This window comes from Pelobates fuscus, chromosome 5 (assembly GCF_036172605.1).
Source record: "Pelobates fuscus isolate aPelFus1 chromosome 5, aPelFus1.pri, whole genome shotgun sequence".
In the NCBI taxonomy this organism is placed as follows: Eukaryota; Metazoa; Chordata; class Amphibia; order Anura; family Pelobatidae; genus Pelobates; species Pelobates fuscus.
In genome coordinates, this window is record NC_086321.1 from 180,362,841 (window position 1) to 180,377,277 (window position 14,437).

General features: G+C 43.4%; 1 protein-coding gene across 1 annotated transcript in view; it reads right to left on the reverse strand.

Moving 5' to 3' along the window:
* Positions 1-284: 284 nt before the first annotated feature.
* LOC134611179 (cytosolic phospholipase A2 gamma-like) overlaps positions 285-14,437 on the reverse strand; it is a 122,913-nt gene continuing 108,760 nt past the window's right edge. The window contains exons 12-14 of the mRNA XM_063454803.1: positions 12,965-13,116; positions 9,855-10,035; positions 285-507 (exon numbers count right to left, since the gene is read on the reverse strand). Of these exons, the coding sequence (XP_063310873.1) occupies positions 353-507; positions 9,855-10,035; positions 12,965-13,116 (488 nt within the window). The 3' untranslated portion in view covers positions 285-352. The remainder of the gene's footprint in view (positions 508-9,854; positions 10,036-12,964; positions 13,117-14,437) is intronic.

Genomic DNA, 14,437 nt, shown 5'->3' on the forward strand with positions numbered 1-14,437 from the left:
GGGATTAAGGAGAGAGCGCAGGTAACTTTTTCTTTTCTTTGGTTTTTACTATAAAACAGATAATATCTCAAATACTAACAGGATTTATTTTTTTTAACTGAAAATTTGAATGAAAATGTTATTTTTCATAAAAACCTCTTGTGCACAGATAAATCATCAATAATATCACAAACAGGTCAAGCTCTATTACATATTTTATTTGTATATCTGTCTATGATATTTACCAGACTGTCATAACAAATGCATCAATATCATATTTATATTTAATTGATAGGTTCCAAAAATTTCAATTATAGCTTGAGTTGTGTTTTGTGTTGCATCACATCGGACTGGTGGGAAACGGATTTCTTCATCAGCCATGCTTTCGTAGTTGTTGAAGCATTTCCAAAATCTGATTCATGCTAAATTTAACATTTTCTTTTGAGACTCTCAGTAGATCTTGTACATCAAGGTCTGTGTAGGAATATTTAGAGGTGCAATACCTATCCCTCCATTGTTGCAGATTATCTGTAAACATGTGAAATTTTAGGACCATTGACACATATTATAATAAAACAAAGATATGCATCAACACATTCTACATGTTACCTTTTGCTGAGACTATCAATATTACGATATAACACATTCAGAATGATCTAATATGTTACACGATTGCAAGGGAACAGAATAATTTGACCTCAAACAAAAGTGGACATTCTTTATTAAAACATTGCAATTTAAGAATGAAAGATATATAGACTCAACAATATACATACTGTAAACGTACTAGTATTATTATCATGAACAACATTAATGTATGTTAAGCTTATTTCCATATTCTTGATTTGTACTTAAAAATTGTTTATTTAGAAGATGCACTTAGCAGATATGATTTAAATATACCCTTTGAAAAATAACATAGCATGCACAATAATCCGTTTACACTTCCTTGTACACTCCTAACATTATTGTATGTAATGTTAGGGGTGTAATATTGTATCAATGAATGGGTTATAGAGTGACTGTGCTATGTTTTGACAACTATAGAAATCTTGAGAAAAAAGAAAAGAAATAAAAAGTCTCCTAGGCCCTTTATTCAAAATGGCCCAAAAAGTCCCTGGGCATGCTCAGTTTCCTTTCTAAATGATGGGCATCTTCCACTGCCCCTAATTATCCAGGGGCCACCAAGCACCTAGCTACCCACCTAAAATGCCCTCACACTAATTATGGTATTGGGATGCCAATAAATTTCAAGTAGTCCAGTCCAGTAAAATCCATCATTAACCAGGGTTTTGTTTATGATGGATTTTAATGGACTGGACTTTTTGACTGGACCCGCCCCTCCAAAAAAAAAAAAAAAAAAAAAAAAAAAAGCCACACTGCAATTCAACAGAAAATTATTCATCATCATCCACTGAGCACCATTTGAATATTCATGACAAGAAAGACCTTTACAAACATCAGTCACTACGCTGTGAATGATTGGCTTGGAAGCCAAGCAATCACAGTGCTCTGACAAGCTAGTCTTACCTCACTCAGGAATATGTGTAGATGTATACATACAGTCAGGTATAAGTACAGAGATTGCAGGAAAGCACAAGACTTTGCTTCATTTACATGATACATTACAATCAACCCATTGCGTCTACTGAAAATGCAGGTGGATTTTAAAGATTGCATTGGTAGTAATGGAAGCTGTTGAAACACTAGCCTGTACACTAACGCTTGGTTAATTATTGCTAATGGAAATGTTGATGGTGGTACAACAGATGATGTTGATTTTGGTGGTCGTGGTAAAGGTAGCAGAAATGTTGTTGGTGATGATGGCAACAATGAAAGTGATAAGTCCACAGTGGTGGGTAAACAAATTATATCTTTACCAGATTCATCACTGCCACCATCACCAAAACCACCACCATGCATTGGAAGCACCATTTTGGTACACTGCTCTGCTTTTTCAGTAAAGAGATCTGATATAAGGATGGAGGTCATGGAGGTCATTTAGTTTCTCCATTGGCCATTGGAGGAAATGCCCGCCTGCCAACGTCAAGGCAGACCCCCCTAAGCGGGTCCTAACACTGACCCTTCAGCCTGCTTCCTTGAGCTTCTGGCAAGGATGTGATACCAAATTAGGGAGCTATCTACTAAACAGCTAAAATGTCAAAAGTAAGGGGGGAAAAAAGCTTATTGATAAGTTGCTTGAATTTTTTTTTTTTTTTTATTTGTTTTGGTTAGTAAGGAATTTGGAAATTGGGACTCTTCCAAATTGTTGAGTTCTTCGGAATTCATCCAAAATAAAATTCTGCACTATAGAAATTGCACATATCTAAGGTAATCTCACACAAGTAGCAATGGCACTGGCTACTACTACACAAAAAATATCACTACTGATTTGTCTCCCTCAATAACTGATACAAAAATATGTTGTGAAAATCCTGTTTGGAAATGTAAATGGGAATGTTTTAATGTTCATCCTGCCCTCCCTTCTATTGGTCACTTCATTTGATCTCTAAATAAAACCAGTATTTAGTGGCTTTCAGCAGGTTATATAGAGATTTACCTGACATTAACATCTTTCCACTAGACCAGAGGTTGGTGTTTTTTGGGTTAAAGACAGCTGGTACAGGGAAGAGACAGGCTTTTGAACCACCCTTAAACAGTCAGTAAGAAGTATATACATGTTCCCATAGCGAATAATGGGTGCTATTAAATCCTTTGGTACAAGTAGAAAATGGCATCGATAAGCTTTCACTTTAGGCAGGACAACCATATCCTGTTGGAATTCAGTGAATGGGGGTACACAGGATCAAGCCTGGAGTTCACACATTCACCTCGCTGAGGTACCAGCCACCAGCAACAGCACTTTCTGTGCTGACAGAGCCTGTAAGACCAGAGGTAGGTCACATATGGGCTTCAACACCCTCAGTGGAGGCTTACATTTAATTGCTGCTTGCATGAAGCAAAGCACCAGGGGTTCCAATGCTCAATGGGTACCCATCCATGTGGAAAGTGACGATCTGTGTTCCTCTAGAGTGTTTTAACTCTATGACCAAATGCATGCCAAGTTTTGTAATCTGTAAAGTATTTATAGGACTGTAAGATGATCTTAATGACCATCTCAGGGATGCCTATACTTCTAGAGACACCTGCCTCAACACCAGAGCTTAAGGATCTTGGTGTGTCAAGGGACTTTGGAATAATAGGTCTGGACGTGCTGGAATTTCCCTTGGAGGTTCCAGATTCATCTTACTCATCATAGGGATTTAGGCCTTCCATGGCCTCCTTTGAATTTCCTATAGGAACGTTGAGGACAGGAAAAATACGTACATCAGACTGAGATTCCAAATTTGAGTCAAAGTATCCTGACCTTGAGCATTCTTCTGCAACCTTCCAAAGTGAATAAGAGCCATGAAAATGACTTGGAATTCCATAACATTTGATGGAAATAATGTTCCTTCCCTCATCCACAGACCTTGTGTAACATGGTCCAGACAATGTGTATCTAATCCTTGAAAACTGGAATCCGAGCTTATAATTGCCCAATGAAGTTCTGTTCATAGGAAACCCAGAGACATATTCTCTCTTTCAGCTACCAGGTACAATATAACTCCACTGATGATGACATTGTCAATGGCTGGCTCCAATTCATCTTTCTCTTGTTGAACTGAGATATGAAGGACCTTTGAGGAATCCTGAGATGCCAGTGAGCCCATCTGACAAGTCTGATGGTGGAAGCCAGTATTCCTAGTAGTTGCATCTACTTTCTTGTTGTTACCAAGCTACAAGAAACTGAAAGAGAAAACTTCCACCATCTATGTAATAGTTCCTGAGGAAGGGGAAAGCAGAGTATAGAATATTCCACCCCCAAAAAAGTCATCCTCTGAGCTGGCGTGAGACTGCTCTTGTTGGTATTCATCAAGCAGCCAAACTTCAGGCATTCTGAAAGAACTATATCCCTTCTGTGGGTCTGAGGCTACCAGTAGTAGATTATTCAGATAATGGAACCAGGTGGTGTTCTGGACTTGCAATATCACTATAGGCACACATAAGGTTCTTGGGGCTGCAGTGAGGCCAAATGGTAGGGCACTAAATAGGAAGTTCTCTTCAGAGATAATGCTGAAGATCTAGGACTATTGGAATGATAGTCTTGAGATATATGGAGATAAGGATATGGGGATATGGATCTGATTGACTCCATTCCAAAGTCTCAGTCATTCAGCCTATTATTGGCCCTTCTTAGGTTCACTATAGGCTTCCATGTGCCTTTACTTTTAACATCAGAAGAGAGACGAACATTATCCCAGTAACTGCTCTTGTTAAGAGACCTAAAAAAAATCACATCATCGTCCAGAAGGTTTCATACATATTCCTTCAGTGCTGTACCTTTTGATTCATCTGCCTGAATTCTCTTGTTGGTATAGAGACTCTCGTGTCTGAAGCTTCAGTGCTATACCTTCTTTATAGCTCTATTAGAACCTTCAAAGGCAGGTTACCAACTGCCACAAGTTACCTCTAGAGTATACCCTGCAGGGTCAGTAATTCCATGTATCTCAGAAATGCTGGTCACCAGAGGTTCTCCTGTCTGACCCTGAGGAGCACTCCGCTGCCCTTTTTAATGGATTCATCAAAAGCTTTCCCAAACAGCAGCTCCACTTCAAATAAAATGGCATAGAGGGCAGACTTGGAGGATGAGTCATCATCCCAGAAGCATAACTATAATGCTTTCCTAGCTGCTACAGATAAAGGAATTTGCTCGAGAGAATATCCTAGTTACATCTAGGGAAGCTTCTGTGAAGAAGTCACTTGTAACCTGAAGACACCAGACTACATCTTCAATCTTGGCTCTTAATATCTCTCTCCACAGTAGCATTTAGATCTTTAATCACACTTTTCATGGTTCTATAAACAGCAGTGAAGACTACAGCTGGATGACAACCTGCATCGGCAGGCGTATAAATTTGGACAGGTCTGCGTCCACTTTTGATCCATAGGGTTGCGTAAAAAAATAGCTGAGTTGTCAAGCGGTAGCATCATCCCGCCATAGGTTCTGTGGTCCAGGGGGTGGAAGTAAGTTCCTTGCGCAGATTGGGGCCTTGCGGCCGCCAAATCGCCTTAAGGAAGACTACCATGTCGGGTCCTCAGTCAGAGATGGAGGACCCAACACAGGAGGGGTCCCGGTGGCTTGCCCATAATGCCGCCAGGTGCGTGGCCCCTCCAGTCAGTCTGCCCGGGAGAGAGCCAGCCGTCAGTCTGCAGCTCCGCCGGGAGTGAGCTGCAGACTGAAGTGTCTCGCAATCTCCCGCCTGAAAGAGCATTGCCGCAGGTTACAACGGCAATGCTCTGACTGGAGATCACGAGATTTACCATGTGCTCTGCAGCTCACTCCCGGCGGAGCTGCAGACCAGAAAGCCGGACCACCGGGGAGAGAGGGCGCCCACAGGACCACCAGAGAAGGTATTTATAAATCCTCTACCCCCTGTTACTGTCCCTCCATCCCCCCTATCCTCTGTCACTGCCCCTCCATCCCACCTATCCTCTGTTACTGCCCCTCTATCCCACCGTACTCCCTGTTACTGCCCCTCCATCCCCCAACCCCTGTCACTGCCCCTCCATCACCCCTACACTCTGTCACTCCATCCCCCTACCCCCCTAACCCCTGTTACTGCCCCTCCATCCCCCCTACTCCCTGTCACAGGCCCTCCATCCCCCTACCCCCTCTCACTGCCCCTTCACCCCCCTACCTATTCTCACTGCCCCTCCACCCCCTACACAGTCGCAACCACTCCACCCACCACTCTGTCAAAGCCCCCAAAGCCCCCACACCATGTCACATCCACTCCAGCCCTCTTATCCTCCCACAGCCCCTTGCCATGTCACGGCCCCCACACCCACCCTGTCACAGCAAACCCACACATATTGTCACAGCCCCCCTACCCTGTCACAGTCCCCCCTCACCCTCTCACAGCCCCCCCACCCTGTCACAGCCCCGCTAACCTGTCACAGTCCCCACTATCCTGTCAAAACCCACCTTACTGGCTGTGGGATGACAGCCCCCAAATCCTGGCATCCCACAGCCACCCACACACCCTGTCACCCCTCCACCCATACCCTATCACCCCTCCACACACACACCCTGTCACAGCCCCCATCCACACACCCTATACACATACACTTTCAGCCCCCACACACGGTGCCCCCCTTCACCCAGTCACCTTCACATTAAACCCTCCTAATCCTGTCACTCTCACCCCTTCCAACCATACCAAACTCACCTGCTCTTGCTTTACCACAATTACCCTATCACATTAACCCCCCTTAATCTTGTCAGACTCACCTTCTCTTGCACTGTCGCACACAGCCCCCAACCCTGTCACACTCATCCTCTATCAGTCTGTCCCACTCACCCCCTTCACCCTGTCACACTTACCCTACCACATAAGCCCCTCCAATCCTGTGCTCCAACTGTGCCACTCTCACCCCAAACCCTGTAACACTCTCCCCCCAACCCCGCCACACTCACCCTTCCACATTAATCTAATCCTGCCACATTAACACCCTTAATCTTATCACACTTACCTCCCCTCATTCTGTTATACTGCCTCCTCTAAAAATGGCATGTTCACCCCAACCCTTTGATACACCCCCTAACTATGCCACATGCAGCCTGTCAAATTAAATTCCTCCAATCCTGTCACACTTACTTTCCCTTGCCCTATCACACTCTCTCCTCCAAACATGTCATAATCGTCCCCCTATCATTCTCACCCTCCCTCATTCTGTTACTCACCCCCAAACCCTGTCTCATTTACCCCCCCTCACCCTGTCATACTCATCCTGCCACAGTTACCCCTTTTCTCACTTTGTCACAGTCACAAACTGAAGACATTCATCATACACACATGCACAAAGGTCACAGGCAGTCCCCATAAACACCACACACTGAAAGCAGCTACCCCACACACATACAGTCCCAGACACATGCTCATAAAGACATACATCACACATAAGGATACTCTCAGTCAGACACACACTTTCATGCACATACACAGGTAGACAATGCCAGACACACTCAGAAATACACACACTGGCAATAATGTATGCTCGAGTGCAAGGCTATGTAATCATACCCTGCAGTCATGTATAAATGATTAGCAAAATGACTAATTAAATGTGTTTATTGCAAATTAATTTAGTTTGCAACTTATGCCATAACTACAGTCGGAGAGCTCACAACACAGCAGCACAGGGAGCTGTTTCACTGCAAGCCTCTGAACAATGAATACAGAGACTAGCTCTCTGTATCCAGTCAGGGCCGGTGCAAGGATTTTTGGGTACATAGGCGAAGATGTATTTTTCCGCCCCCACCCCCAAATAACATCTTCACCTATGTGCCTCTTAACCAGCCCCTCTCCCCGTCCATTATTGGTCCCCTCCCTTCCCTATCCCTTAGTGTTCTTCTGACAGTCACACACACTCAATGACAAACACACAGACTCACTGATCGGACACACACTCATTCATTGACACACACACTGATTGACACTCAGTGACAGACCACTGATAGTCAGACACAGACTCAATGACAAAGATACTCTCACTGATTTGACAGACACTCACACACACTGACAGACACACACATACACTGACACACTCATACACTCACATGCAATACTCATACAATCACTCACAGACACACACACACACTCATATAATCACTCACAGACACACACACTCACACACATACACTCACTCACAGACACACACACACACACATACACTCACTCACAGACACACATACACTCACGCACACACTCACAGACAGTCACTCAGACACACATACAGTCACTCACAGACACACATACACTCACACACACACATACACTCACTCATACAGATACACACATACACACTCACTCACAGACACACATACACACTCACAGACACACATACACTCACACACAGTCACTCACTGACACACAGACACTCACACACACACTCACTCACAGACTCACATACACTCACACACACACACACTCACACTCACTCACATACACTCACACACAGTCACTCACTGACACACACTCACTCACAGACACTCACACACACTCACTCACTGACACTCACACACACACTCACACACACACTCACTCACAGACACACACACAGATACACACATACACACTCACTCACAGACACACATACACTCACACACACACAGTCACTCACTGACACACAGACACTCACACACACACACTCACTCACTGACACACACACTCACAGACACTCACACACACTCACTCACAGACACTCACACACACAGATACACACATACACACTCACTCACAGACACACATACACTCACACACACACACACAGTCACTCACTGACACACAGACACACACACACTCACAGACACTCACACACACACACACACTCACACTCACTCACAGACACTCACACTCACTCACAGACACACATTCACACACAGTCACTCACTGACACACACACTCACTCACACAAACACTCACACAGACACTCACTATATATTTTAATAAACATTTTCCACCCAGCCTCCCTACCTGGAGAGCTGGTGTGGATGAGGAGTCATTCCCTGGGGTCCAGTGTGGCTGCTGGGCGGCGTGCGGCGGTGCTGTGATCAGACGGCGAGGGAGCTCTAATCTCACCGCTCTGCTCCCTCGCGCGCTGTCTGCTGATACCGTGGGAGCCGGAAGATGACGTCATATTCCGGCTCCCGCGGTATCAGCAGACAGCGCGCGAGGGAGCAGAGCGGTGAGATTAGAGCTCCCTCGCCGTCTGATCACAGCACAGCCGCGCCGGGGGTCGAGATGGTGGCCTGGCAGGAGGGAGAGCTTCCCTCCTGCCGGTCACGGATATCTTGCGCCCCCGGAGGCGGTGCGCCCTAAGGCGGCCACCTGTGCCGCCTTATGGACGCGCCGGCCCTGTATCCAGTGCTGCAAGCTTGTCAGTCAATACAACTACAGTACCTTATACACACACAATGCAATCCCTATTTTTTTTCCCGTTTTGGATGCTAATGGGGGCCTCGTGTTTGAGTTTCGCCTAAGGCCTCACAAAGTCTAGAGCCGCCACTGGGGTACAGTAAATGAGTAAGAGGAAAATTACAGCTAAACACAAACACCACAGAAATGTAAAAACAGCCCTGGTCCTTAACGGAAAGAAAATTGAAAAACGGTCTGGTCACTAATTGGTTAAAGGGACACTATAGTCACCAGAACAACTACAGCTTATTGAATTTGTTCTGGTGAGTAGAATCATTACCTTCAGGCTTTTTGCTGTAAACACTGTCTTTTCAGAGAAAATGCAGTGTTTACATTACAGCCTAGTGATAACTTCACTGGCCACTCCTCAGATGGCTGTTAGAGATCCTTCCTGGGTCATGGCTGCCTAAAATGCATCCAAACATTCAGTATCTCCTCCCTCTGCATGCAGACACTGAACCTTCCTCATAGAGAATCATTGATTCAATTCATCTCTATGAGGAGATGCTGATTGGCCAGGGCTGTGTTTGAATCATACTGGCTCTGCCCCTGATCTTCCTCCTTGTCAGTCTCCTATCCTATGGGGAAGCATTGTGATTGGATCAGGGCACCATTTCTGATGATGTCAGCAGACAGCTTTTTTTTTTTTTTTTTTTTAGGCAAACAGCATGCAGATCTACAGCTTCTGGCTGTATTTATGGAGACATGAGGGGCCCAGGGGGGCTAGATGGTGGTTTTAACCCTATAGGGTCAGGAATACATGTTTGTGTTCCTGACCCTATAGTGATCCTTTAAATAACTAGATTGTGATAGTTATTGGTAGTTGTGTTACAGTGGTACAAATCTTAAGCTAACCTCCACAATTCCTGCTGTTGAAGAGTGGGAAGTGCATCACCACTGGGACATCTTTATCATTGTCTTCGAATATATAGCAGTTTTGTGATGGAATGTTTTCTTTATTTCCTTCATCTTGAATGCCAATCTTAGGGAATAGAATGTCATTTATTGTACAATACTCTCTGGCTTTAGTTAAGGTCTGTTTAAAAAGCAAAAAAAAACAAAGTTATAGAAATGCAGTAATTAGGATACATTTAACCCTTTTACTACCTTGTTAACATCTGTTTAAAAATTGGCATGAATGGCTTGCAGATTAACTACTTTGTATATAGACTGCCATTTCGAAATGTCCCAAAATTATTTATGGAAATAATGGGGAAATACATGGATTTCAAATAATATATGGTATCACATATTTAGCAATATTTCTGCCAATATCTAAATTATTACAATAGAAGCAGAAATACTTTTATCATGTACAAAATAGCATTTAAAAAAAAAACCACACAGGTATTTTAACTACCTGAAATGGAGTCTAGTTGTTCTCCATTTGGGCTGAGTTACTACCTTAGTGTTGATGACATTTGTTCTTCTAAGTCTAGTTTTGTCTCCTTTTTATTTCTATAGTTCAATGTTTACTTTTCTGGCTTGTTAAAGTAGCTACTTGCTCCTCCACCTTTGTTTCATGGTTTAATTTTCATCACATGCTGTATTTAATATCTAGAGTCATAATTTACTCTTATTTTTGCCTTGGCTCTGTTATTATTATGTTATTATTTATACAGCGCCAACAAATTCTGCAGCGCTTTACAGTTGGTGGACGAACAAACATGTAGTTGTAACCAGACAAGTTGGACACACAGGAACAGAGGGGTTGAGGGACCTGCTCAATGAGTTTACATGCTAGAGGGAGTGGGGTAAAGTGACACAAAAGGTAAGGATAATATTAGACTAATGACGAAGAGAGGAATCAGTTGGGAGCTATTAACAGTTTTATGAAGAAGTGGGTTTTTAATGATTTTTTTTGAAGGAGTGGAGACTGGGTGAGCATCTAACGGAGGAGGGAAGTGAGTTCCACAGGAATGGTGCAGCCCTCGAGAAGTCTTGAAGGTGAGCATCAGAGGTGGGAGTACGGACAGAAGATAGACATAAGTCTTCAGCAGAGCCTAAGGGCCTAGACGGGACATACTTGAGTATTAGGGAGGATAGATAGGTGGGAGCAGCATTATGTAGAGATTTCAAAGCAAGAACCAGAATTGTAAATCGAGTCCTATATCTTACATGAAGCCAACGTAGGGACTGACAGAAGGGTGAGGCGTGGGAGGTGCGGGCGGACAGGAAGATGAGCCTCGCTGCCGCATTCATTATGGACTGTAATGGCGCAAGTTGGGAGCACGTAAGACCACTGAGAAGTGGATTACAGTAGTCAAGGTGAGAAAGGACAGTGGAATGGACCAGCATCTTAGTCGCATCTGGCGTTAAGTAGGGTCGTATGCACGTAATGTTTTTGAGATGGAAGCGGCAGGATTTGGTGATAGACTGAACATGAGGTGTGAAGGAGAGGTCGGAATCAAAGAGAAAACCTAGGCAGCGAGCCCGCATGGTGGAGCTGATGGTAGCACTGTTGACTTGGAGGGAGGGAGACACAGGAGTAGCAACACTTGAGGGAGGAAAGACCAGAATTTCACTTTTGGTCAAGTTGAGTGTAACCCCTTAAGGACACATGACATGTGTGACATGTCATGATTCCCTTTTATTCCAGACGTTTGGTCCTTAAGGGGTTAAGGAAGTGAGCAGCCATCTAGTTAGAAATAGCAGAGAGGCAGTCAGAGACACTAGTCAAGAAGGACGGGGAGAGATCAAGAGAGGACAGGTAGATTTGCGTGTCATCTGCATATAAATGATATTAGAAGCCAAAGGAGCTAATGAGTTTACCGAGGGAGGCAGTATAGAGAGAGAACAGTAGGGGACCAAGGACTGAACCTTGGGGGACACCAACAGAGAGGAGTATAGGAGAAGAAGCAGAGCCAGAGAAAGAAATACTGAAAGAGCGCAGGAAGAGGTAGGAGGAGCACCAGGAGAGAGCAATATCTTGAAGACCGATATTGCGGAGGATGAGAAGAAGCTGTTGATGATCAACAGTGTCAAAAAACGCAGAAAGGTCAAGGAGAATTAGGATAGAGTAGTGACCACAAGATTTTGCAGTGAGTAGATCATTCGGTACTTTGGTCAGTGCCGTTTGGGGTTAATTTTAGAGCATGACGGACCGGGTCCATCATCCGGCGTTAGGTGCTTTCCCAGCATTATGGACGTGGTCTGTCATCCGTCGTTAAGGGGTTAATGGTGTCCTGGTAATCCTTCTACAACTGCTGCACCCACAGGATGATGAATGGGTGCTAAGTGTAGTAGAATAGGTAGATGAATAGTAGAACAGGATTGCAAACTTCCAGTAAGCACTGTCAGATATCAACCTGAAGAAACAGCGCAGATGAGACTAGCTCCAGCAGAGGCTTGCGGTCAAATGATTTCTGAAAATCCGATATTGAGATTGCATGGTTTACAAGTAATTGAGCATGCACAGTGCTAACTAATCATGTTAGCTCTTCGTACCCGATCCAGCACACGTGCGTGGGCGCAGGCCAGCCACAGCTGATTGTGTCCGTGTGCGCACTGAGGGGAGGGAGATTTCACAGTGAAAGTGACCATCAGATCTCCTTACCCCTATACTGCCGACTGGAGTACTGTGCCGCGCGTGCGCACTGGTCCATTATTTTCCCCTACCTGCATGGCTGGCACACCCTCTCTTACCCCAGCTGTGGCTCCGAGCACATGCACAGTGTCTCCCAGTGCCCAACTGGTCGGTTTAGCATTAGGTGGCCTCTTATCCCGCAGCTCTGCCTGAAAATTCCCCCTACTCCAATCATAAGCTCTCTCCTTGTACTAATTCAATATGCATTTTTGATGTGCACTAGAGCTCCTCGACTATATCAAAAATATTCATAAAACCCTCAACTCACCCGTTGTCTCTGTAATATAATATAATCCAGAATGTCTCTCATGCCAATTTTTTATTTAGTTTTTTTTCTTTAAAGGTAATAAATTTGAAACCGATTATTATTTACATTTACCTCAAATGGGTCACCGCTACTAAAATCAAAAGATAGAATGAGGTCCACCTTGCGATTCGGCCTGAGCATTAATGGGTAGGCAGTATTTATCTCCAGGCCAGCATCAATTAAGTAAATATATTCCTTATTGAGCATGTCATTGTTAGCACTACCTGGAAAAAATAATAGGCACTTTTCATATGAACATAACATGTAGTATTGAATTAAGTTTTTGTATCTGTATTATGCAAACTAATGCAGTATTGCAGTACCTCAAAACTCTATTGTATGAAAAATTGCTTTTAGAACAATCCAGCTATAGGTTAATGTACACTGGTTGAGCATACACACTGCTGATGGAATGGATTATACAGTATAAGTAATTTATTATTGGTTAATTCCAGAAGCAGCTAGATGTGGAAGTCCCAATTCTCATGCAACAGGAGACAAAGCCAGTATTTATGGTACAACAAAGATACAGCACTGCAGCAATACGTAATATGAATTTATTAAGCCATAATATGTATTCAAGTTGATGGTAGTCAGTAAGAGCTTGATGCATTTCAAAGCGCACTTAGTTCTTACTCGTATTGAATATGTCATCAACAATCAATAAATAAGGTGCAAAACATATCAGCTTGTTTGCTTCATGACCACTTCAGTGATTTGAAGTGGTTAAGCTGCCTGGAGCTGCATTTTGCTATGAAACACTGCATATGCAGAGATTAACCTCTCTGTTGCTGGAGGTGCAACTATTTGAGTATCTTTAGCTACCCCGGAACAAGAGTTCCAGTTGACTAATATTAATTCTGTGCATATTGAATGAATTATGTCATCATGCACAGAATTCTGGCAATGGGGTCCCCTCCACCATGCTGCCAAGGTCCTCTCCTTAGTCTGTCTTATCCTGCCGGCAGCAAGGTTTGGGTGATGATAGTGGAGGAGAATCAGATGGAGAGGAAAACTTGCCCTCAGTGCTGCAGTGGAGGTAAGTTTATACTTTTTTTTTTTTACTTTGTCTGGTGTTGACACAGCAACTTTAACCAAAACCAGTTTTTTTCTTAAAACACTGTTTCTTGGACCTGGCTAATGTGTTGCCTTTTGTGGCATTTTAGAACAATAAGCTTTCAAATGCCATGTTGACATTCCATTCATTGTGATACACATCTACTTGCAGAACATCATTATGAGATTCTTGAACAAGATTTATTATTCCCCCCCCCCCAAAAAAAACCCCCCACAAAGAAACAGTAGTGATTAGTTAAATATTTTATATATATATATATATATATATATATATATATATATATATATATATATATATCATAAGTCATCCAACACTGAACAAAATGATAAACGCAAAAAAATGAAGACTTTTTTATGTACACAAAAGGCCTGTTTCTCTCAAAAATGGTTTACAAACTGTCTAAATCTGTGTTAGTGATTACTTCTCCTTTGCCGAGATAATTCATCCACCTCACAGATGTGGCATAT